The sequence below is a fragment of the Podarcis cretensis genome (assembly GCF_951804945.1).
Source record: "Podarcis cretensis genome assembly, chromosome: 9".
Lineage (NCBI taxonomy): Eukaryota > Metazoa > Chordata > Lepidosauria > Squamata > Lacertidae > Podarcis > Podarcis cretensis.
Window position 1 is genome coordinate 2,921,901 of NC_137178.1, and position 25,612 is coordinate 2,947,512.

Sequence of the window (25,612 nt, forward strand, 5' to 3'; positions counted from 1 at the left end):
ACACGTAAATAGCTTAGTGTATGAAAATAAAACCACATAGTGGCAGATAGTAATAGTGGCATTCTAGGAATAGTGCTGGGTCAAATTTTATCTGAGTCACAAGCTCCCTCTAGGAGATTCTGAAGGTGGGAGACAGCTAGGCTCACAGAGCCAGTGAAGGGCCTTTCTTTAGCCACAAGGGTCTTGCCCCACTTGGATTGACCTGGGATGCCAAAGACTGCTGCCTCACAGGCCCAGTGCCATCACAATCTGCCTTACCTTTCAGCCACAGGTGTGCTTGTGATGGTGCATGGTGGCAGGGCAGGGCAGGCAGCCAATCAGCAAGCGGCTTGTGTCACAGGGCTGCTGCTTGGACCATCCTGGGAGGACAAAGGAAGCCAGTATAAGGTCGTGGGAGGGAGGCATAAGAATCCATGGGAAATATAGAGCAGAAATAGCGTAGGGTTCAAGAGAATCAGACTCGAAGAAGAGCAAGGGAAATCCTTGACAGATAATCTGGAAGGGAATCCTAAAGTGAACCAGAATCAGGAGGTACAGTAGTTGCCTCGACACTACAGCAGATTATCCAATGTTGGGAAGATCTTCTTAGGTAATCCTTGAATTTTTAACCTCAACCTCCCATTAATGGAGCTTAAACTGTTCCCTTTTCACAGTGAATATTTTTATTTGAAAATTTAAAAGATAGTTTAAATCTGTTAGGTGACCGTTCCTTCTTTCCCACCTCCTCCAGATAATTCTGAGTTTCCTCCTAACCTTTCCCTCCTTTGCATCACAACAGACTTGCCTTAATTTGATGCAGCGCCAGCCACGAATCGCAGGTGCAACTGCCTGTTGTTTGGTGGCCACCCGCTGGTGGTTCCCACTGCTTATTGGGCCTTGAACGCAGCACCAGAATCCCTGAAGAGGCAAAGCTCTTCACACAGTGTGTAGTTAAAACTTCACACAGTGTGTAGGTGAAACTTTTGACAAATTGAGCTTATGGACTTTTGTTAACGTTTGATTACCATGTACACTTTATTTTGTATATGTACAGGGCAAGCAGGTATATAATTTGATAAAGCTGCAATCATAAAGTATTAACAGAAGGTGTAAGAAATCTCTGCATGACCTAATTTTTTTGTGTACCTTGTAAATTATTTGCCCTAATGTTTTAGTAAATAGTTTTCATTAAAAAAAAAAGTTGGGGGCACATCCACAATTACAGGATAGCAGAGATGAAGATTGTAATACATTTTGTAAATTGTAAGCAAAAGGTTATTTTTATATTATATACAGTTTCACTGTCATAATTTGCCCTGGTTTTCATCTAGTCATGGAGTCCATAAGTGTCTTGAAAATATCAGATTTTAGCATGAATATGTTCACTGATTGAGATCAGCATATCAACTTATTTGAACTGCCAGTAAAAAAAAAAAAGGATGATTTTAATTAATTTTTATAATGAAATGTTTTTAGAATGATGCACTATTTTATTGTTGTTAGCCGCCCTGAGCCCGGCTTCGGCTGGGGAGGGCGGGATATACAGTGGTGCCTCGCAAGACGAAATTAATTCGTTCCGCAAGTTTTTTCTTCTTGTGAGTTTTTCGTCTTGCGAAGCACGGTTTCCCATGGGAATGCATTGAAAATCAATCAATGCGTTCCTATGGAGACTGTCCGGGGACAGAGGGGAAGGCGCGCGCCTTCCCCTCTGTCCCCGGACCTGTTTAAAGCAAGGGGCGGCGGGGAGAAGATTGCTTCCCCTCTGTCCCCGGAGATTGCGGGGCTGGCAACGGGGAGAAGCGATCTTCTCCCCGCCGCCCCTTGCTTCAAAAGAGGTCCGGGGACAGCGGGGAGGACGTGCTGCGCTTCCCCGCTATCCGCGGAGCTTGCAGGGCAAGCTCCGTTTTGCGAAGCAAGCCCATAGGGAGATGCGTCTTGCGAAGCGGCTAAGAAAACGAAAAACTCCTTCGTCTAGCGAGGTTTTCGTCTTCCGAGGCGTTCGTCTTGCGGGGCACCACTGTAAATAAAATTTTTTTTTTTTCATTATTATTATTATTATTATTATTATTAAGCTATGGTACTCATTCCTAAAGGGGCCAGTGATAGCCAGCAACCTTGATGGTCTCAAAAGAGAATTAGCAAAATTCATGGAGGAGGAGGGCTAGCGCTGATGGCTACTAGCCAGGATGACTATGCTAGTCAGAGACAGCAATGCTTCTGAATGACAGTGGCTGGAAACCGCAGGAGGGGAGAGTCCTGCTCTTGCGTTCGAATCCTGCTTGCAGGTTACCCAGGGCATCTGATTGGCCCCCGTGAGAAAAGGATGCTGTGCTAGTTGGGTCATTGGTCTGATCCAGTAGCCTCTTCTTAGGCCCTTGTGTTGCAGGAGGGTATTCAGTGTTGGGTAGATACACACGGGTAATTCCTGAATAGTTAATAATAATAATAATAATAATAATAATAATAATAATAATAATAATTTATTTATACCCCACCCATCTGGCTGAGTCTCCCCAGCCACTCTGGGCGGCTTCCACTCAAGTGTTAAAAACAATACAGTGTTAAATATTAAAAACTTTCCTAAACAGGGCTGCCTTCAGATGTCTTTTAAAGAGAAGATAGCTGCTTATTTCCTTGACATCTGATGGGAGGGCGTTCCACAGGGCGGGCGCCACAACCAAGAAGGCCCTCTGTCTGGTTCCCGGTAATCTCACTTCTCGCAATGAGGGAACCGCCAGAAGGCCCTCGGTAACCTTAGCCACCAATTCAAAGTGTTGGTGCTGACCTTCAAAGCCCTAAACAACCTTGGTCCGGGATACCTGAAGGAGCATCTCCACCCCCATCATTCTACCCGGACACTGAGGTCCAGCGCTGAGATCCTTCTGGCGGTTCCCTCACTGCGAGAAGCCAAGTTGCAGGGAACCAGGCAGGGGGGGCTTCTTGGTGGTGGCACCCACCCTGTGGAATGCCCTCCCATCAGATGTCAAAGAGAAAAACAACCTACAAACTTTCAGAAGACATCTGAAGGCAGCCCTGTTTTGTTGTTGTTTAGTTGTCTTCATGACCCCCTGGACCAGAGCACGCCAGGCACTCCTGTCTTCCACTGCCTCCCACAGTTTGGTCAAACTCATGCTGGTAGCTTCCAGAACACTTGTCCCACCATCTCGTCCTCTGTCATCCCCTTCTCCTTGGGCCCTCCATCTTTCCCAACATCAGGGTCTTTTCCAGGGAGTCTTCTCTTCTCATGAGGTGGCCAAAGTCTTGGAGCCTCAGCTTCAGGATCTGTCCTTCCAGTGAGCACTCAGGGCTGATTTCCTTCAGAATAGAGAGGTTTTATCTTCTTGCAGTCCATGGGACTCTCAAGAGTCTCCTCCAGCACCATAATTCAAAAGCATCCATTCTTCGGTGATCAGCCTTCTTTATGGTCCAGCTCTCACTTCCATACATCACTACTGGGAAAACCATTGCTTTAAGTATATGAACCTTTGTTGGAAAGCTGATGTCTCTGCCCTGTTTAGGAAAGCTTTAATGTTTAATAGGTTATTGTATTTTAATATTCTGTTGGAAGCCACCCAGAGTGGCTGGGGAAACCCAGCCGGATGGGCAGGGTATAAATAATAAATTATTATTATTATTATTATTATTATTATTATTATTATTATTATTATTAGCCTCCTGTTGATGGAGCTTAAATTACTTCCTTCTTTTCTTTCCATAATGAACAATTTTATCTGAGAGCTTAAAAAAAATGGTTAGCCTGGAGAAGAGGAGGTTAAGGGGTGATATGATAGCCATGTTCAAATATATAAAAGGATGTCACATAGAGGAGGGAGAAAGGTTGTTTTCTGCTGCTCCAGAGAAGCGGACACGGAGCAATTGTTCCAAACTACAAGAAAGAAGATTCCACCTAAACATTAGGAAGAACTTCCTGACAGTAAGAGCTGTTTGACAGTGGAATTTGCTGCCAAGGAGTGTGGTGGAGTCTCCTTCTTTGGAGGTCTTTAAGCAGAGGCTTGACAACCACATGTCAGGAGTGCTCTGATGGTGTTTCCTGCTTGGCAGGGGGTTGGACTCGATGGCCCTTGTGGTCTCTTCCAACTCTATGATTCTATGATTCTGTGATTCTATGGTTAAAAGCTATTAGCAGCTGCTCTTTCTCAGCTTTCTGATCACCTGAATGTAATAGAACCATAGAATTGTAGAGCTGGAAGGGACCACAAGGGTCATCTAGTCCAACCCCCTGCACTGCAGGAATCTCATATAAAGCATCTGTGACGGACACCCAACCTCTGCTCAAAAACCTCCAAGGAAGGAGAGTCCACCACCTTCTGAGGGTGTCTGCTGATCAGACCATAAGAAGAGCCTGCAGGATCAGGCCAAGGGCCCATCTAGTCCAGCGTCCTGTTCTCACAGGGGCCAGCCAGGTGCCCTGGCAAACCAAGGAGCATGACATGAGCGCAAAAGCCCTCTCCCCTCCTCTGGATTCAATCAGCTGCTATTCAGAAACACTGCTGCCTCAAACTGTGGAGGTGGAGCGTAGCCATTGTGGCCAGTAGCTGTCGGTAGCCCTCTCCTCCGTGAATTGGATTAACCCTTCTTTTAAAGCCGTCCAAGTTGGTGGCCGTTGCTGCCTCCTGTGGCAGGGAGTTCCACAGTCCTATTGTTTCTCCCGAATCTTCTGACACTCAGCTTCATTGGATGCCCATTGGTTCTAGTGTTAGGGGAGAGGAAGAACATTTCTCTGCCTACTATCTACATGCCATGTGTAATTTTTACAAACTTCTGAGTTTCCTCCTAAGATTCCACCCCACCTCTTTGAATCTCCCTCTTTGCTGGCCAAATCCCCAGAATTAGACGCTGCATCAGCCACGAATAACAGTGCAATGGGCTGTTAGAGGCCTTGGAACGAGCCTCCCCCTGCGGCTTGATGGAGGTAGAAACTGTCTCTCATGCCTTGTTACGCTGCCGTTTCTATGGGGATATACGCTTGGTATTTATTACCCTTGCTATGCAAAAATCTCCAGATGAATCCGAACTTCAGTGTCTAAAATCCCTGGTAGAGGACAAGGATCCTGAGATCACGTTAAAAGGTAAATGTAAAGGGACCCCTGACCATTAGGTCCAGTCGTGGCCGACTCTGGGGTTGCGGCGTTCATCTCGCTTTATTGGCCGAGGGAGCCGGTGTACAGCTTCCGGGTCATGTGGCCAGCATGACTAAGCCGCTTCTGGTGAACCAGAGCAGCGCACGGAAATGCCGTTTACCTTTCTGCTGGAGAGGTACCTATTTATCTACTTGCACTTTGACTTGCTTTTGAACTGCTAGGTTGGCAGGAGCAGGGACCGAGCAACAGGAACTCACCCTGTCGCGGGGATTCGAACTGCTGACCTGCTGATCAGCAAGTCCTAGGCTCTGTGGTTTAACCCACAGCACCACCCGCATCATCACGTTAAGATCAAGTTAAGGGTAGCCAAATTCTGTGTGTTTGCCATAAAACTTAGGGAACAAGCTGTGCTATCATAATGATTAAGGCCTTAAATGATAATTTTAGGTGATATGTTAGTGACTAAGTTTTAATTTATATATTTTTTAACTGTTGCTACATCTGTAGTGTACCTGTTATACCTAATTGCAAATTCAAATGTATCCCTATTCTGTTTTATGACTTCCTTGATATTGTATGTGGGCTGGAACTGGTCTGTGACCGACATAATAAATTGAATTCAATGTTATATGCCTGATGGTGAACTTGTCCTTTGAGCCATTGTCTTCATGGGTGTTTCTTCTTGTCATTTGAGCCATGGCCCCCAAGCCGGCGGCGGCGGCGGCACCAACACCACCAGCAGCAGGAGCAGCGCCACCAGCAGGAGCAGCAGCAGCAGCGGCAGCGGCGGCCAAAGGGAAACCTGGTGCTGCTCCTCCGACCAAACCGAAACCACGCTGGCGAATTCCTCTCAAGGTTGGATGGATATTTCTCGGGATTTTCGCCTTCATCTGCTTTTGTGTCTTGGTCACCACGGCTTTCCTCTGTAAGTTCACTCAAATCACCTCTTGACCAATCTGCACTGCCTGTGTTCTTGTTGACTTTACCTTGTGCTGTATATTGGTGTGTGTGCTGGTCCCGGGGGGGTTACCGTGCGGCGTGGTCTAAGTCTGGTCCTAGGTCGAGGGTAAGGAGGCTGTCCGTCAGGGACGAAGCGAGGTCCAAAGCTCAGCCGGCCCTGGAGGCGGGGACTCCTGTGCAGGCTGGGATTCCTCAGGTTCAGCCTCTGAATCCGATTCCTAGGCCATAACAGTCTGTTAGCAAGCGGGCGCCGCACTTTCTTCCTGGCTGACGTTGCGCACGTCAGCGATGCCCTCCGTAAACCATGCAGCTGATCAAGCACATATTGATCCCAACCTCGTGTGGAGGAGCTCTGTGTGACCAGGAGAGTCTGAGCACAACAGTTCAGGCATTGGTGACCAAGGTTGGATTGCTACAATGCAATCTATCTTAGAATCATAGAATCATAGGTTGGAAGAGACCACAAGGGCCATCGAGTCCAATCCCCTGCCAAGCAGGAAACACCATCAGAGCACTCCTGACATATGGTTGTCAAGCCTCTGCTTAAAGACCTCCAAAGAAGGAGACTCCACCACACTCCTTAGCAGCAAATTCCACTGTCGAACAGCTCTTACTGTCAGGAAGTTCTTCCTAATGTTTAGGTGGAATCTTTTTTCTTGTAGTTTGGAGCCATTGCTCCGTGTCCGCTTCTCTGGAGCAGCAGAAAACAACCTTTCTCCCTCCTCTATATGACATCCTTTTATATATTTGAACATGGCTATCATATCACCCCTTAACCTCCTCTTCTCCAGGCTAAACATGCCCAGCTCCCTTAGCCGTTCCTCATAAGGCATCGTTTCCAGGCCTTTGACCATTTTGGTTGCCCTCCTCTGGACACGTTCCAGTTTGTCAGTGTCCTTCTTGAACTGTGGTGCCCAGAACTGGACACAGTACTCCAGGTGAGGTCTGACCAGAGCAGAATACAGTGGCACTATTACTTCCCTTGATCTAGATGCTATACTCCTATTGATGCAGCCCAGAATTGCATTGGCTTTTTTAGCTGCCGCATCACACTGTTGGCTCATGTCAAGTTTGTGGTCAACCAAGACTCCTAGATCCTTTTCACATGTACTACTCTCAAGCCAGGTGTCACCCATCTTGTATTTGTGCCTCTCATTTTTTTTGCCCAAGTGCAATACATTACATTTCTCCCTGTTAAAGTTCATCTTGTTTGTTTTGGCCCAGTTCTCTAATCTGTCAAGGTCGTTTTGAAGTGTGATCCTGTCATCTGGGGTGTTAGCCACCCCTCCCAGTTTGGTGTCATCTGCAAATTTGATCAGGATGCCCTTGAGTCCATCATCCAAGTCGTTGATAGAGATGTTGAATAAGACCGGGCCCAAGACAGAACCCTGTGGCACCCCACTAGTCACTCTTCTCCAGGATGAAGAGGAACCATTGATGAGACCCTTTGGGTTCGGTCAGTCAGCCAGTTACAAATCCACTGAGTGGTTGCATAGTCAAGACCGCATTTTACCAGCTTCTTTACAAGAATATCATGGGGCACCTTGTCGAATGCCTTGCTGAAATCAAGGTAGGCTACATCCACTGCGTTCCCTTCATCTACCAGGCTTGTAATTCTGTCAAAAAATGAGATCAGGTTAGTCTGACATGACTTATTTTTCAGAAATCCATGCTGACTATTGGTGATCACAGTATTCCTTTCTAGGTGCTCACAGACTGTTTGCTTAATGATCTGCTCCAGAATCTTCCCTGGTATTGATGTCAGACTCACTGGGTGATAATTATTTGGGTCCTCTCTTTCCCCCTTTTTGAAAATAGGGACAACATTTGCCCTCCTCCAGTCTGCCGGGACTTCACCTGTTCTCCAGGAATTCTCAAAGATGACTGCCAGTGGTTCTGAGATCACATCTGCCAGTTCTTTTAATACTCTTGGATGCAGTTCATCTGGCCCTGGAGACTTGAATACATCTAAACTAGCCAAGTATTCTTGTATTATCTCCTTAGGCTGTGTTTCCTCTGCTGAATCATTTGCTCCAAATTCTTCAGGTCGGGCATTGTTTTCTTTATCGGAGAAGACTGAGGCAAAGAAGGCATTGAGGAGTTCAGCCCTTTCTGTGTCCCCTGTTTGCATTTCACCATCTTCTCCTCTGAGTGACCCCACGGTTTCTTTGTTCTTCCTTTTGCTACGAACATACCCATAAAAGCCTTTTTTGTTGCTTTTAACCTCTCTAGCAAGCCTGAGTTCATTCTGTGCTTTAGCTTTTCTGACTTTGTGTCTACACGTGCTGGCTATTTGTTTGAATTCCTCTTTGGTGGTTCCCCCCCTTTTCCATTTTTTGTACACATCCTTTTTAAATCTTAGCTCAGTTAAAAGTTATTTAGATAGCCACCCTGGCTTCTTTAGGCACCTTCCATGTTTCCGTCTCATTGGTATTGCCTGAAGTTGTGCTTTTACTATCTCCCTCTTAACAAACTCCCAGCCATCATGAACTCCCTTTCCTTTTAGTATTACTGTCCATGGGATCTCACCCAGCACTTCCCTAAGTTTTATGAAGTTGGCTTTCTTAAAGTCAAGAAATTGAGTCCTAGTATGCTTGGCTGCTCCTTTCCGCTGTATAGTAAACTTCAGAAGAGCATGATCACTCGCGCCTAATGATCCTTCCACTTCTACCCCACTAACCAGGTCATCAGCATTGGTTAGGACCAGATCTAAAATGGCTGTTCCTCTTGTTGCTTCTCCCACTTTCTGGACAACGAAGTTGTCTGCAAGGCCAGTGAGGAATCTGTTTGACCTTATGCTCTTGGCTGAGTTTGACATCCAACAAATATCCGGGTAATTGAAGTCCCCCATTACTACTATCTCCCTTCCTTTTGCATGCTTGGCCATCTGTTCCAGGAAGGCATCATCTATGTCCTCCGTTTGGCTTGGGGATCTATAGTAAATTCCCACAATGAGGTCTCTGTTATTCTTCTCTCCCTTAATTTTGACCCAAATGCTCTCACTTTGGCTTTGAGGTTCTAAATCTTGGATCTCTTCACAGGTATACACATCCCTGACATATAACACCACTCCTCCTCCTTTCTTGTCTGGTCTGTTTCTCTGAAATAGATTGTATCCCTCCATTATTACATTCCAGTCGTGGGACTTATCCCATCAGGTTTCAGTGATGCCTATTATGTCATATTTAGTTTGCTGTACCAAGAGCTCAAGCTCATCTTGTTTATTTCCCATGCTTTGCGCATTAGTGTACAGACATTGAAGTCCATTAATCATTCCCCCGTGTCTCTTATTTAAGGATTTTTTCCTCCCACCACTAGGTCTGCGTGCTGTTTGCTCCATTTGGTCTATGACATTTGGATGATCATCTTCATCAATTGATAGACTCCTACCTTCAGGAGACTGTCTCCCTCCCCCACATTAGTCAGTTTAAAGCCCTCCTGATGAGGTTTCTGAGATTTTTGGCAAAAACATTCCTCCCAACCGTTGTGAGGTGCAGCCCATCGCTTGCCAGAAGTCCATCTTCAAGAAACTGCAGTCCGTGATCTAAGAATCCAAACCGTTCCTGTTTACACCATTTGCGAAGCCAGCTGTTCACTTCCACTATTTTTCCCTCTCTCCCTGGGCCACGTCGTTCAACTGGGAGGACAGATGAGATGACAATTTGTGCATTTAATTGCTTCAATTTCCTGCCCAGAGCCTCATAGTCTCTTTTGATCTTCTGGAGGCTATTGCTTGCAGTGTCATTGGTTCCCACATGAACCAAGAGGAAGGGGTATTTGTCAGTGGGTTTTATGATTCCTTGCAGTCGTTCAGTTACATCTTGGATCTTAGCCCCGGGGAGACAGCACACTTCCCGAGACATCTTGTCAGGCCCACAGATCACTGCTTCTGTTTCCCTCAGTAGGGAATCCCCTATCACCACTACACGCCTCCTCTTAGGTTTGGTCGGGGTTCTTCCGTGAGTTGTCCGTTCCAAGGTCGCCTGCACATTCCCTGACTTTGCTGCTCGTCTTCATATACCTGATCGACTGTAACGAGGGAGAGATCCTCAAATGGAGTCTGCTCTTCGTCTTCCATGCTAGGGGAGAGGACCTCAAAGCGATTGTGTAATTCTAAACAATCAGAGCGAACCCTGGGCCTCCTACTTCTTTGAGTCACGTTTCTCCATATATCTGGCTCCTGTGTTGGTGAACTAGCCTCCTTCTCAGGGGTGTCCCCTGTCTGCTCCTTGGTGGAGACGGTGTTCTCTGTTGCTTCCAAGAAGAGCTCCAGCTCTCTAATTCTTTGGAGCGTAGCTACACGTTCCTCCAGTTGCTGGACTTTGTCTTCTAAGAGGGCAATCAACATGCAATTGCTGCAGGTAAAGCTGCCTGCAGGTAGGGGCTTCCCTTGTGCTTGATCCGGAAACTGCAGTGAGTTCGGAACACTGTAGCGGCACTTGCGGATAGGAGTGAGTCCTGTTGGCATGTAACACCTCTGCTCAGAGATTTGCACTGTTTGCTGTGTTGTTACCATGACAGGTGCAGAGATGTAGCTATAGGGGTGAGGGGCTAGGCAGGTATTTTGCCCTGGGTGAAGCCTTCAGATGGGTGCCATTGAGGCTCCCAGACTCTCTCTCTCTGTGTACTAAACTGGGTCTTTGATCCATGTGAAAGAAGCCTAGTTTCACCCGCCAAGTGCAAAGTTTTCCTTATGGTATGAAAAGCCCTTAATAATAATAATAATAATAATTTATTCTGACCAAGCTGCGGGGGGCAGTGGAGGACAGGAGTGCCTGGCATTCTCTGGTCCATGGGGTCACGAAGAGTCGGACACGACTAAACGACTAAACAACAACAATAATTTATTATTTATACCCCGCCCATCTGGCTGGGCCTCCCCAGCCACTCTGGGCGGCTTCCATAGAAAGCAAAAATACAGTAAAATATCACACGTTAAAAACTTCCCTGAACAGGGCTGCCTTAAGATGTCTTCTGAATGTCAGGTAGTTGTTTAACAGCTTGGGATGGGTTTACTGGTGGGATATGCGGCCTAGGACCCACGTACCTACGGGACCGCCTCTCTTGGTATGTCCTGCGGAGGACCTTAAGGTCCACAAATGACAACACTTTGGAGGTCCAAAGTTGCAAGGTGGTTAGACTGGTCTCAACTAGGGCCAGGGCCTTTTCAGCACTGGCCCCGATGTGGTGGAATGCTCTGGCAGAAGAGACTAGGGCCCTGCGGGACTTGACATCTTTCCGCAGGGCCTGCAAGACAGGGCTGTTCCGCCTGGCCTTTGGTTTGGACTCAGTCTGACCCTTATGTTTCCCTCCCCTTATGGTTTTGAACTATGGGCTACTATTAAAATGAGGCTGCATTTTAAATTGTATTTTAACCCGTATTTTAAATTGTTTCTTTCCCCCTTCCCTATTATGTTTTTATTGTGATTTTGTTGGTGTTAGCTGCCCTGAGCCTGGCTCTGGCCAGGGAGGGTAGGGTATAAATATTATTATTATTATTATTATTATTATTATTATTATTATTATCTTACCCAATATATGCCAACTCTGCTGCTTTGAATGGCAGAACTCACACTTCACAGGTGCTAAACTAGGGTTATGAGACGTTTCCGTTTCCTGTGGACAGTCCCCAGATTTGTGAATAAGTCCCCGGACAAATTCCATCCCCGGAATGTCCCCGGATTTCATCTAACATCCCCGGGAAACGCAGCAGCGGCAGTCTCAGCAGCCCGGAGCAGTTGGCTCTGGCTGGCTTCAGGAGCTACTCGGAAGTCCCCATCTGATGGTGGTGGAGGGGCTCTCAGATGCAGCTTCCGGGCTGCCTCCACCTTCCCTGACCCCAGCAACTAAGCTGCGAAGGGAGGCTTCAGGCTGCCTATCGGAGCAGCCTCCCAACTCCTACTCGCGTGCAAGCAGGAGCGGGGTGGGGATCTCTCAGTTAGGCAAGTAGGAATGGGATTGGAGCTGCTCTGATGGGAAGGGAGGCATCGCGCTGCCTGAGAGATCCCTGCCCACTCCTGCTTGCACGTGAGTAGGAGTTGTGATGGGGATGCTCTGAAAGGCAGTGTGAAGCCTCCCTTCTCTCTGCCACTGCCATCGCTGCAGCATCAACATCCCGAACATGTAACATGTATGTATGTATGTATGTATGTATGTATGTATTTCTTTATTTAAAAGGTCCCCAGATTCATTGGGGGGGAAAAATCTGGTAATCTTATGCTAAACAATACTCTTTCCACACTTGTAAGAAATCACTATTTTAGTGTGGCAGCACCTGCACTTTGGAATTCCCTGCCCATTGGTACCAGGCAAGCTCCTTTGCTGTATCCTTTTTGCTGCCCACTTACAACATTTTTTGTTTAGGCAAATGTAGATGCTGATGTGTCTTGATTTCTTTTTGGCTTACTGCTGATTTTAATTTTTTTAAAAAATGTTTTAATTTACTTGTTTTGAACTGTTTTCATTGATCGTCTTAACATTTATTGCAAACCACGAAAGTGTTTTGTTACAATCACGTAGTATATAAATTCTATTTAATTATTTAATTAAAAGGTCTGTTTAAAAGGATATTGGGTAAAGATCCCTGTTTGAGACCTTTCTCCCTATGTAACAATAACAATAACAATAACAATAACAATAACAATAACAATAACAATAACAATAACAATAACAATAACAATAACAATAATAATGTATTATTTATATCCTGCCCATCTGGCTGGGTTTCCCCAGCCACTCTGGGCAGCTCCCAGCAGAATATTAAAAACACAATAAACATCAAACATTTAAAACTTCCCTAAACAGGGCTGCGTTCAGATGTTTTCTAAAAGTCAGATAGTTGTTTATTTCCTCGATGGGAGGGCGTCCCACAGGGCAGGTGCCACCACCAAGAAGGCCCTCTGCCTGGTTCCCTGTAACCTCTCTTAGGCAGCCCTTCGCATAGTGAAGCAAACTCTGAAGAAGGTATCTTCACACGTTTATGGGGACGTGTGCATGCAGGGAGATGGGGAAAGGTTATTTAGGTGTAAGCTTTTAACAGCTTCTCATTAAAATTACCTGTATTTGTTTCAATGCCTTTAGTTTATAAGATGAATAAAGAAAAGGAGAGCCCACTTGATCAGCCAATGGACAAACTGAGGACCGCAATGGCAACGGGGCTAAGAAATAACGAACTCATGACTGAAAATCGTAAGTGGAAGGACAATAATCATTTGTTTCTGGCCCCCCAAAGCCCCAACAGAAGGTAGAGAACAAGAGAGAACCTAGAAAGAACACTGAACTTCTTGACCTGGCTGTGTGGGAACTATGCCACAAGACATCCAGTACAAACTTAAAAGAAGCTTAGGATCTCACCTTCCATCAATAGGAAATATGGAAGCCATCTTTTGAATGAGTACTGAAGAAATGAACCTATGCTGCCAATTCTCGTAGTAAGACCAGTATGAAGTAAGCAGCACTTAAGCAGCACACAAAACACTACCAAACCATTCTACGTTCTAAATCTGATATTAATAATCCAAAAATTGAGAGAACGAGGTACAAGATCTACTACAGAAGCCACAAACAGAAAACTCATTCAAATTGTATCCAAAAGGAAAATTCAGTCTTCAAATTCCGGCGTTCGTCACCTGTTTTGCCCATGAAGAGTCTTGGGCTTCGTCAGTAAATTCTCTCTCACGGTTTTGATATATTTATAGACATACATTTACACACATTGGCTTAGCAAATGAATAAATGCTTAAGTCAAGAAAGAACTTAGCATATGAAGTTGAATGTATGTAAATACACCAAAATCTTGAGGGAGAATTTCCTGAAGAAAGAAACTAAATTTTGCAGCTTAAGCCAAGAAGGAATGTAACGTATGGACTTGAATGTTTATAAATATATCAAAACCATGAGAGAGAATTTACTGAAGAAGCCCAAGGCTCTTCATGGGCGATACAGATGACAAACGCCGGCACCCTCTCTAACTCTCGTGCGTAACATCGCTGACGCTTCGTTTGATCAAACGTACCTTTGTTGATATCTACAGGAGCGTGGCTAAAGGAACTTTAAAGACTGAATCTTCCTTTTGGACACAATTTGAATGAGTTTTCTATTTATGGCTTCTGTAGTAGATCTTGTACCTTGTTCTCTCAATTTTTGGATTGTTAATTTAAGATTTAGAATGTGGAATGGCTTGGTAGTGTTTTGTGTGCCACTTATGTGCTGCTTACTTCATACTGATCTTTTGAATGAGGGCTCACCCACAATTCCACTTGCCTCGCCATTTCCCCCCAAGGGAAACTGGCTGTTTGCCACTGAATCAGAGCAAACATCAATCTGGTCCTCCAGATTGCACCAATTGCACAGTTTGTACCGATTTAGCACTAGAGAGGGTTTCTTGGGGGAAAGCGGTGGGCCAAAGGCAAAATTTCTTGGACCCAAGGGGAAAAAACACTCAGAGCAGTGTTTTCTAGGCACGACTCACATGGATGTGTGGATGAGCTCTACATCTGTATACCGGCTCCTTCCTTCTTGTGCTTTGGCTCTGCTTCAGGATTGTAGTCCTTAGTCCTTATTATTGGTGGATGCAGTGAACTATCTTCTTTAGGATAACCATAGAATCATAGAATCATAGAGTTGGAAGAGACCACAAGGGCCATCAAGTCCAACCCCCTGGTAACCATCTTTTCCTTCAGCTTTCTGTATGTTGTGGATGGAAACAGGGCAGATGCAGATATAGTCTAGGTAGAGAAATTGTATCTGTAATATTTAGACAGCAAGGTGAAATCAGTGCAAACTCTGTTCATATTTGGGGGTAGGAATCACACGATCATATTTCCTAGTCTTTGTCTAATGATCTTAATAAGGAGTAAGGTGAATATCTAAAGTATCATCTTCTGACACATGATTCTGATTGGTCTATGACTTCAGAACAGCTGAATAACTTATTTGTTCACCTTAAAAACAGCAACCACCACCAAAACAAACAATTTTATATTTGTACCTCGCCCATCTGGTTAGGTTGACCCATCCACTCTGGGGATCCTTATTTTGATTTTGGAGGCTATTTTGGGTTTTTGCTAATGTTCTTTAAGCTATCAACTGTTTTAGCTTTGGGGGAGTTTTTACACTTGATTTGTTTGTTTCCTTGGGTGAGATAGGAAGGTGGGAGACAGTTATTTAAATAAATGGAAGTGTTGGGTGGGAGAAAAGAAACCCTCATCTAAGTTTGGGGATGCTTTCAGCCATGAAGGTAGCTGAAGAAGTCACAAACCTGCCACAGCACATAGCAGATGCCGAACACCTCTACAACGAGCGGAAAGTAAAGTACCGTAAGTGCCTTCAACCCTCAATATGCTGCCGTGGCACATTTTGGGAATATACAGGCGAGCAAACTTAGATGAGTTGAATTGTGATACTGTGGGTTATGTTGCAGATATTAACAGGGTGCAGTTTGAAGTGACTGGATGCATAAAAACTGACTCTTTTTTGCCCAGACCCATTAGATATTAGTCAAAAACTTTACTTGAAGAACTTTCTTCAAAACAGATCAAAAGCATCAAAGATACACCCACATAATTCAATACAATATCTTGTGCTGTGAAGCACAGACCAAGCATCTTAGAAATAAAATATAATTCCAAACAGAACTATTTTTAAAAAGGTCTCTCTCCTTGTGGCCTCCATTTCGCCTGGTGTTGTTTTCCTGCAGAGACATTTAAACATCCCTACTTCCTGCATGGGACGCAGGTGGCGCTGTGGGTTAAAGCCTCAGCGCCTAGGGCTTGCCGATCGAAAGGTCGGCGGTTCGAATCCCTGCGGCGGGGTGCGCTCCCGCTGCTCGGTCCCAGCGCCTGCCAACCTAGCAGTTCGAAAGCACCTCCGGGTGCAAGTAGATAAATAGGGACCGCTTACCAGCGGGAAGGTAAACGGCGTTTCCGTGTGCGGCTCTGGCTCTGGCTCTGGCCAGAGCAGCGATGTCACGCTGGCCACGTGACCCGGAAGTGTCTCCGGACAGCGCTGGCCCCTGGCCTCTTAAGTGAGATGGGCGCACAACCCCAGAGTCTGTCAAGACTGGCCCGTACGGGCAGGGGTACCTTTACCTTTACCTTTTACTTCCTCAGAGATCTGGAAATGAAGACTAAAGGTAACTCCCTTTCAAAATGGAGATTTTCAGCCAAATACCTTTGTCACCTGATCTAAGGTTAAACACTCATGTGTTAGCTAGCAGAAAACAACAGTGCTTAACATCTTGAGGTTGTTGGGTGAGGTCTTTAGGGGATTAGGGTCATGGTGTTACTGGTGTGCTGATGATACCCAGCTCTATTTATCCTTGTCATCTGAGTCAGGTGGAGAAGCACATGAGCTTGATTAGTGTTTGAAGACAATGATGGGCTAGATGGATAGCGACCATTAAATGGAGGCTGAATTTTGGCAAGATGAAGGTGCTATGGAATGATAGTTCCTCAATCTGGGAATTGAGTAGGCAGCCTGTTCTGAATGTATGCCCCTCCACCCCTGGGAAGGATTAGGTCTGTAGTCTTGGGATACTATTAGAATCCAGCTTGTTACCAGAAGCTCAGATGTCTTCAGTTGTGTGGAGTCTGGTTGTTCCAGGATGGGGATGGTTCACCCTCTAATAACCTCCAGGACAGACTTTTTCAATGTGTTCAATGTGGGGCTGTCCCATAGCTGTCAACCGTCCCTTATTTGGCGGGAAACTCCCTTATCCCAGCGCTGTGTCCCGCTGCTGTCCCGGATTGATAATGTCCCTTAAATTTCCCGGGTTTCAAAGGAAGCAGCTCCTCTCCCTCCCTCCCTCCCTGCCGGCCAGGGAGGAGGGAGGCTCCAACTGTGTTGCTTGGCTGCATTGCTCACCCCATAAGGAGTCTAAGAACGACTGGGGGATGGAGCTTGCATGCCTTGTGCTGATCAAATCGGCCGCGTTGCCTGGGGACTCGCCTTTGCTCAGTGCTTCCCAGCGGAGAAGTGACGGTGGTTTTCCTTGCTGCATCCCCTTTGCCGGGTTGCTGCGCTGTGGGAACCACCGCTTGAGGCTTCGTTTGGCTGCTGGCTGGGCTTTCTGCCTTTGGCTCGGAGGGGCTCAGAAGTTGAACGTACCTGTGCCTGGAAAATCCCTTATTTTGGCTGTTGATCCCTTATTTTCAAGGCTGCTGGTCCCTTATTTTCAAATCTGTAAGTTGACAGCTATGGGATGTCCTTCAAGGTGGTTCAAAGGTTACAGCTAGTCTCACATTTAGCCACCAAAGATCATATAGCTCAAGCAGCCAGGGTAACTCTTTTAGAGTCTATTTAATATTCAAGGTTTTGGTTTGACATAAATTCTCTAAACCAGTAGCAGGGAACCTCTGACCCAAAGCCCTGTTTATTTCAACAATATATATACTGCTTAGAACTGTAGAGTTGGAAGGGATCACGAGGAATCTCAACTAAAGCATCCACTGTAGTCTCTAAGCAGGCTACAAAAAGGTTATAATATTGATACGATAGAGGTAAAAATAGTTAAAATTAGCTTTAAAATCAGTAAGATGCCTGCTGAAATAAAAAAGGTCTTCATTGATAAGGGCTGATATGGGTCCCAATGAGGTCATTTTCTACAAACAACTTCCACCTGGCTCACAGCTGATGTCATACACAACACCAGAAACTTAAAATGGGCTTCTGGTTGTTCCTTGAAAGGCAAGGCTCCTGGTCAGTGCCAAGCAGCTGAAATTGGGAGTGTGCCTTCTCTGAAAACAGCGTGATGATAGACATGGGATTCTAGAAGCTTCCAGTGAGCAGGCCGTGGTGTTCAGTAATCTGAACTGGGTCAGGTCGTTGCAATCAAAGCTTGCCCTGTCTTGTTGATATACCAAAAATCACATGAGTCAGTGGGTGGCGAAGGAGTCATATTTGTATTTTATTTCTGTGCAGAAAGGACCAGCAGGGATGTTTCCCCAAATTAACTGGCCCCGGACAAAGCGTTCCAAACAGTTTTATACATTTGGCACAAATTCCACACATTCCATTAAGTTTAAATTTCCTATCCAATAGTTTCCCTCACTCCAGCTGTCTCCCTATGAGCAGTCCAAATTACAAACAGTGTGAGCATGCGTGCTGACTACCATTTTAAACAAAGGAGCTTCCCCATGGTCTGCTAGACTTTTATTGCAGGATTAGATTTCACCTCAGTACAGTGGACGCTCGGGTTGCGAACGTGATCCGTGCGGGATGCACATTTGCAACTTGCAGCATTTGCAACCTGCAGCGCCACGTTTGCGCACGCATGGGTTGTGATTCGGTGATTCTGCACATGTGCAAAGCAAAATTTAGTGCTTCTGCACATGCACGACCACTGAAACCCGGAAATAACCTATTCCGGTACTTCTGGGTTTCGGCAGGTTTGTAACCCGAAAAAACGCAACCTGAAGCTTCTGTAAGCCGAGGTATGACTGTATAGTATTTCATTCCAGTTACTGAGCATAGTCTGACCACAGTCCAAGCATGCTCAGTAGGTCAAAACCTTATATGGTATGGTTCTCTTTATTTCATTACTACAAGGTGATGAAGGAACCATGGGGCCCGTGTTCTTATCACTGCTGCCGCAGGAGAGGGTTCTTCAGCAATTCCCCAACACAAGAGCTCTAGGGAATGTGTTTCCACCAGTCTTTAAACTCTTTCTGGGATAGAGTCTTCTATGGCTGAGGATTCTGAATCCATATCCTGGGTTATGACCATCACCAGCCTCATAGACAATGATTATAAGTGCCCCCCAAGTTTGCTCAAAATCTTCCCATCTGAACCTTTCCAATGGAAACATTTTGAGACAATGATTATTGTCTTGGGGGTCATTTCCTTCCTCCGGTGGCGCTGTGGGTAAAAGCCTCAGCGCCTAGGGCTTACCGATCGAAAGGTCGGCGGTTCGAATCCCTGCGGCGGGGTGCGCTCCCGTCGTTCGGTCCCAGCGCCTGCCAACCTAGCAGTTCGAAAGCACCCTCGGGTGCAAGTAGATAAATAGGGACCGCTTACTGGCGGGAAGGTAAACGGCGTTTCCGTGTGCGGCTCTGGCTCGCCAGAGCAGCGATGTCACGCTGGCCACGTGACCCGGAAGTGTCTCCGGACAGCGCTGGCCCCTGGCCTCTTAAGTGAGATGGGCGCACAACCCCAGAGTCTGTCAAGACTGGCCCGTACGGGCAGGGGTACCTTTACCTTTACCTTTAAAAGCTCAAAGCATGTGTTGGGTCAACCGAGTCCATTCCCCAAGCAAAATGTTTTGAGGTAAGCCAGGCTGAGAGGGCGGCTCTTCCCCAAATCCCAGAACTGTCCGGCAACACAGTGCCGGGTATGTTAAAGTCTTTGCATTAATTCCTCCTAGAAAACCTCTTTAAGAAAGGAGCAAAGTCTTCTGGTGGCTGGAAGCTTTTTGGAAAGAATCTCTACTACGTTTCAAAAGGGAAAAAGACCTGGTATGATGCCGAGAACTTCTGCATGTCCAGAGATGCCCATTTGGCCTCCATCCTGACTGATGAAGAACAGGTTATATAATAATAATAATAATAATTTATTCCCCTGCCACTCTGGGCAGCTCCCAACAGAATATTAAAAACAATGAAATACCAAACATTAAAAACTTCCCTTAACAGGGCTGCTTTCAGATGTCTTCTATAAGTCAGATAGTTGTTTATTTCCTTGACATCTGATGGGAGGGCGTTCCACAGGGCGGGCACCACCACCAAGAAGGCCCTCTGCCTGGTTCCTGGTTCCCTGTAGCTTCACTTATCACAGGGAGGGAACCGCCAGAAGATTCTCAGAGGAGGACCTCAGTGCCCAGACTGAATGATGCGGGTGGTGATGCTTCTTCAGGGATACTGTTATACCTCATGTATACTGAACAATATATATATATTGTTCTTCTTTCTCTCTTGCTGTTTGGGGTTTATTAGCATCTTCTCCAATGCCTGTATTTTTCTGACTGTCTTTTAACTGTCACATTCAAATACTTCAGGACCTCTTGCAAATACTGCTGTAACTTCTTCCTCTCCACACACCACAAACCCTGGTCTGCCAGAGATCCTGTCCTGAAATGTGTCACCACAAAAAAATGTGACTTTGAGCACGATCCCATTTGCACATGTAGTGGCATAGCGTGGGTTGTCAGCACCTGGAGCAAGGCAAGTAATTTGCGCCCCCTAACCCGTGGATTTTAGCACTCGAGTGCGAGCGCCCCCCCCCAGATGTTGCGCCCGGTGCAGCCGGCCCCCTCTGCACCCCCACGCTACGCCACTGTGCACATTAAGTGATGGTGAATCTCAGCAGGGGATGGTGGGGCTTCATTGCTTGGGCACCCTAGAACAGGGGTCAGCAAACTTTTTCAGCAGGGGGCTGATCCACTGTCCCTCAGACCTTGTGGGGGGCCGGACTCTATTTTGAAAAAAAATAATGAACAAATTCCTATGCCCCACAAATAACCCAGAGATGCATTTTAAATAAAAGCACACATTCTACTCATGTAAAAACACCAGGCAGGCCCCACCAATATCCTAGAGATGCATTTTAAATAAAAGGACACATTCCACTCATGTAAAAACAGGCTGATTCCTGGACTGTCCGTTGGCGGGATTGGCAGAAGGTGATTGGACCGGATCCATCCCCTGGGCCTTAGTTTGCCTACCCTACATTCTCCCTAATTTTTTGGCAATTCTGAGATTTGGTGATGGATGTGCAAGTGGTGTGAATTGTTCATGAAGGTCATGGAGCCCATTTAATTGCTTAGCACATAATGTGGGTTTACTTGTCAAGGATTATGAAAGACATCATGGAGCAAAGGACATATGGAAGCCCAGGAATGCTCGTATCTCTTTATTGCCATGATGCTGAATTCCACTTCCCTCTTTCTGCAGACCTACATCACTTCTCAACTTACCACTCCTGCCTGGATTGGCCTTACAGATGAAAGTGAGGAAGGCAACTGGGAGTGGACAGATGGCTCCAGATTAATAACACAGTGAGTCTACGAAAACCATACCCCAGGAGGTGATGCTTCTGCATGTCTGAGACAACTGCACCATTTCTTGCAAACTCTGTAGCAGAACTTTGGGTCCCCTTCATTTGGGGTGCTGGTCCTAAGTGCTCAGGCCCCAGCAAGAGAGAAGTTACCTTAAGAATTTGTAGGACCTCATTGACACAAAAGAGAGTTTTCCTTGCTGGGGAGGGTTGTGGATGGGAGATCTGAGCATTACCTCCCTAGGAGCACCATTTTACTGTCTCCTTCAAAGTCTACATGGCTCCTCCACAGCGAGTGGACATAACACGAAGATCAGGTGTACAAGAAATGTACACTTGTCTGCCACAGCATGGGCATAGACAGGATTTATGTTGGGGGGGTGGTACCCACCTGTCCTGTTCCAGATCTGATTGGTCAGTTCGTGGAAGCCACGCCTGGCGCTCAGTTGGGTTGCCAGTTGCAATGCTTTGGCTGAACTTTTTTTGGGGGGGGGGATGCAAAATTTTAAAAATCCACCTGGACAAAAAAAATTAACCATGAAAAAGAGGACGTGTCCAGGAAAATCTGGACATATAGCAACCCTAGCTTTGTTAGGCTCAGCCTCTTTTTTCTGATTTTATAATACAAGCCCTCCTGCACCCCCAGGTACTGGTCTGCTGGCAATCCCAACAGCTGGGAGAACTATAGAGACTCAGAGGAAGATTGTGCTTCCATTATTCCTTCATCTAGAGAAAAAAACTGGAGCGAGTGTAACTGCCACGAACTTCACAGTTGGGTTTGTAAGGAGAGCCTAGATACGGGAGAAGTGTAAAATTTGACAAACCCGTTGCCTGGAGCCACACTGGAGTGAAGATGGAACGTCTTTCATTTCACTTCATGGGAAGTCTGCTCAGCCACAGAATGAACAAGAGCGAACAAGAAAAGTCTATCTCATTCAAGGACCATTCCTTCGGTTGCCTGACGCCAAGAGAGATCGGAGTGTGTGTGCTATTATCAGCTGATTGTGGATATCTGTGCCCTGAGTGATGGGTGTTGAGGAAGGGTTGCAATTTTCCTCCCCAGGAAGGCTGGTTGGGTCTACTCTGTTGGCAAGGCAGAGCTCTGGAGAAGGGCAACATTCAGCAGATGTGTTGAGTTTGCTCCCTCCAGACGTAGCCTGGGTCAGGGGCATAGTGTGGTTGGGGCAGGGGGACCACAGCCCTGGGTGAATAATTTTAGGGGCTATGACCAGGTGCCCCCATGCAGGGATCCCCCGTCCTGCTCTGCCCACCGCATCCCTAGCCCTCTCACTGAATGTCTGCCTAGCCATCATCAGAGGGGGTGGGATTTGCCTGCCAAGGGTTGCGTTGGCCCGCCAGGTTCCTCTCTGTATGGGTGGCCAGGGCTAAGCTGGTATGCGGGCTCCAGGAATCCTCCAAGCCTTGTGCGTGGGCATCTGGCAGCATTGGAGGCAAGGTTCAGTGGGTTCTGTTGACCCTCTGTGCCCCTTCCTTCTGGGCACATGCACAGAAATTGTTGCACATTCCAGCCAATGAAAAACTGGGGATACAAAGTAGGAGAATAGAGGATTCCAAGGGCCAGGTAGAGAAGGCTTGAGGGCCACATCTGGTCCCTGGGCCTAAGGTCTCCCACCACTTTAAGAAACAGAAATCTGCTCCCAAGCTTCCAGATTTGATTGCTTTTGCAACATCATGTGCTTCACCACTGAGCTATGGTCCCTTCCCCTTCTTTTTCAAACAATCCCTGCAAGGCTGTAGGAAAGGAATCGGAAGCAAAAACGTTCATGCACTGGACAAGTGGAAGTGCAGACGAACTCTCTGCCTTTGGCAGAGCTCTAATACATGGGTGGGAACTTGTGGCTTTCCAGATGTTGCTGCACTGCACAGAATCGCAGAATCATAGAATTGTAGAGTTGGAAGGGACCCTAAGTGTCATTTAGTCCAAATCCTTGCAACACAGGAATCACAGGTAAAGAATCTGTGACTGATGGCCACCCAACCTCTGCTTCAAAACCTTCATGGAAGCTGCCACCATCTCTGACCGTTGCCCATGCTGGCTGGGGCTGCTGTGAGTTGTAGCCCTCCAACATCTGGAGGGTCACAGGTCACTCATACTTGTCCTAAAGGAAGGAAATCCCCATCCTGGACAGAGTGTACAGGAGCTCTATTTTAGAGGATTTTATGTGGTCAGAAAAGGGGAATTTTAATTTGCTCCATCGCATCTGCCAGTCATTTTCCCAGGGGGGAAAGGGACCAAGTTACAGCATCCTAGCCATTGTAGCATGAAGTTCCCAAGCACTGCCTTGGGAACATTTTTAACAGCTGCTGTTGTTCATGCAGAGATGTACCAGGGAAAGAAGTGTTTGCCCTTCAGGTGCAGAACGGCAAAACGTGGATACTCTCTTCCGATGGTGGCTTCTCTAACTCAGGCACACGTGGTAAGAAAGGGTCAGGCATGGATATTTGGGCTGCAAGCCACTTTGAACGCAACCGTCAGATTAGACGAGAAGGTTGTCTGAGTTAATTGAGCAGAGGATTTAAAACAATGCTAGTCCTATTCAGATTAGGTGCATTGAAGTTAATGGACATGACTGGCAGTTTCATTCATTTCAATGTATCTACTCTGAGTAGGACTTAGTGGACTACAACCCAATATATTATTTGTAAGTGCTTATATTCAGGTAGCAAAGCCCCTTCTTAAGAGAGGCCTCCCCTTTCCCACATCTTGTCTTGGATGAATGTCTTTTCTAAAGCACCTGCGTGACATCTAAAAACAGAGGAACCATAAAGCGATGGGGCCAGTTTAAAACAGTTTGAACAGCTAGCCATGAGAGCAAATGAAAACATCTTTGGAAAATGCATCTATCTAAACCTGGCCCATTTCTCTGCTCAAGCCAACACTTGGCAATAAATTGGTTTCAGTAATCAGAATCAGAGTTGCAGAGTTGACCCCTAAGGGTCATCTAGTCCAGCCCCTGAAATGCAGTAATATGCAGCCATTCCATATGGAGATCGAACCTGCAACCTTGGTGTTATTCCGCTTTTCAGAGTGTAAGGGCCCCTCCAGGTCAGCGTTTTCAGGCAAGTGCATTATGCAACATGTTATTGACACAAAGAAAGTGCAATAGTGGTGGTTTTAGTCTGCCTCATTAGCAGTGCAGGGATCCTTCCTCAAAAATATTATATTATTGCTGTCTGGAGGGACTACAGATGCACGTTTTTCCCCTGGTTTTTGACTGTGGGTTAAACCACAGAGCCTAGGACTTTCTGATCAGAAGGTTGGCGGTTAGAATCCCCGTGATGGGGTTAGCTCCTGTTGCTCGGTCCCTGTTCCTGCCAACCTAGCAGTTCTAAAGCACACCCAAGTGCAAGTAGATAAATAGGTACCACTCCAGCGGGAAGGTAAACGGCGTTTCTGTACGCTGCTCTGGTTCGCCAGAAGCGGCTTAGTCATGCTGGCCACATGACCTGGAAGCTGTACGCTGGCTCCATCGGCCAATAAAGCGAGATGAGCGCCGCAACCCCAGAGTCGGCCACAACTGGACCTAATGGTCAGGGGTCCCTTTACCTTTACCTTTTTGACTCATGAGGTGTGTGCTTTCAGGCTTCATCCTATTCTTGTGACTGCAATCTGTTTTAACTGTTTTTAATTCTCAATTTTAAGTTTTTCGTAACCCACCCTGGGACCTGCTGTGGTGAAGGGCAGTTGTTGTTGTGTTGTTGTTGTTGTTGTTTGCTATTTCAACAGGAATAAAACACAGCAAACACAGGGCAACACACACACACACACACTGGAATGTTTGTAGTATGAAAAGTTGTAGGATATGCAGTGATTGGACATGAAGCAGAGTCTGTAGGCACTGGCTGGAGATGCCACACAAAGATGGAAGGAATGGGTGCTGGAATCACTTGGGTCCATATGCACTCACTTGACAGCTCCAATGAATGGGACTGGGGCAGTTGTGTGGGATGCAGGATGGAAGCACAGAATATATAACAACTATACACAGACACGCACACTAAATCAGGGGTCAGCATTTTTTTTCAGCAGGGGGCCGGTCCACTGTCCCTCAGATCTTGTGGGGGGCTGGACTATATTTTGAAAATAAAAATAAAAATGAATTCCTATGCCCCACAAATAACCCACAGATGCATTTGAAATAAAAGGACACATTTTACTCATGTAAAAACACCAGGCAGGCTCCACAAATAACCCAGCGATGCATTTGAAATAAAAGGACACATTCTACTCATGTGAACACACACTGGTTCCCGGACTGTCCGTGGGCAGGATTTAGAAGGCAATTGGGCCGGATCTGGCCCCCAGGCCTTAGTTTGACTACCCATGCTCAAAAACTAGCTTCTCATTTTCAGCCATGGCAGCAGGTATGGAGCGTGGCCTCTCCTGCCTGTTGTGGCCTGGTCGGATGCAGAAAAGTGGTAGAAGGCATCAGTTAGGAAACCATCAGGGGAAGAAGGCTCAGAGCCAGGGGATTTGTGTTGGGTCGACGATGAGCGGTCAGAGGGAGAAGACTGGGGAGAGGAGGCGTGGAAGCTGGAAGGGCAACAGAGCAGGAAGAGGT

The 25,612-nt window shown here is 46.4% G+C and overlaps 1 protein-coding gene across 1 annotated transcript; it reads left to right on the forward strand.

Moving 5' to 3' along the window:
• The first annotated feature begins 349 nt into the window (after nt 1-349).
• On the forward strand, nt 350-21,963 carry LOC307224344 (uncharacterized protein). The gene is made up of 7 exons (XM_079991177.1): nt 350-589; nt 5,776-6,006; nt 13,122-13,229; nt 15,272-15,358; nt 19,402-19,562; nt 20,927-21,030; nt 21,676-21,963. Exons 2-7 carry the CDS (start codon nt 5,778-5,780, stop codon nt 21,839-21,841), a joined length of 855 nt encoding a protein of 284 aa, XP_079847303.1. The 5' UTR covers nt 350-589; nt 5,776-5,777; the 3' UTR covers nt 21,842-21,963.
• Nucleotides 21,964-25,612: the final 3,649 nt, after the last annotated feature.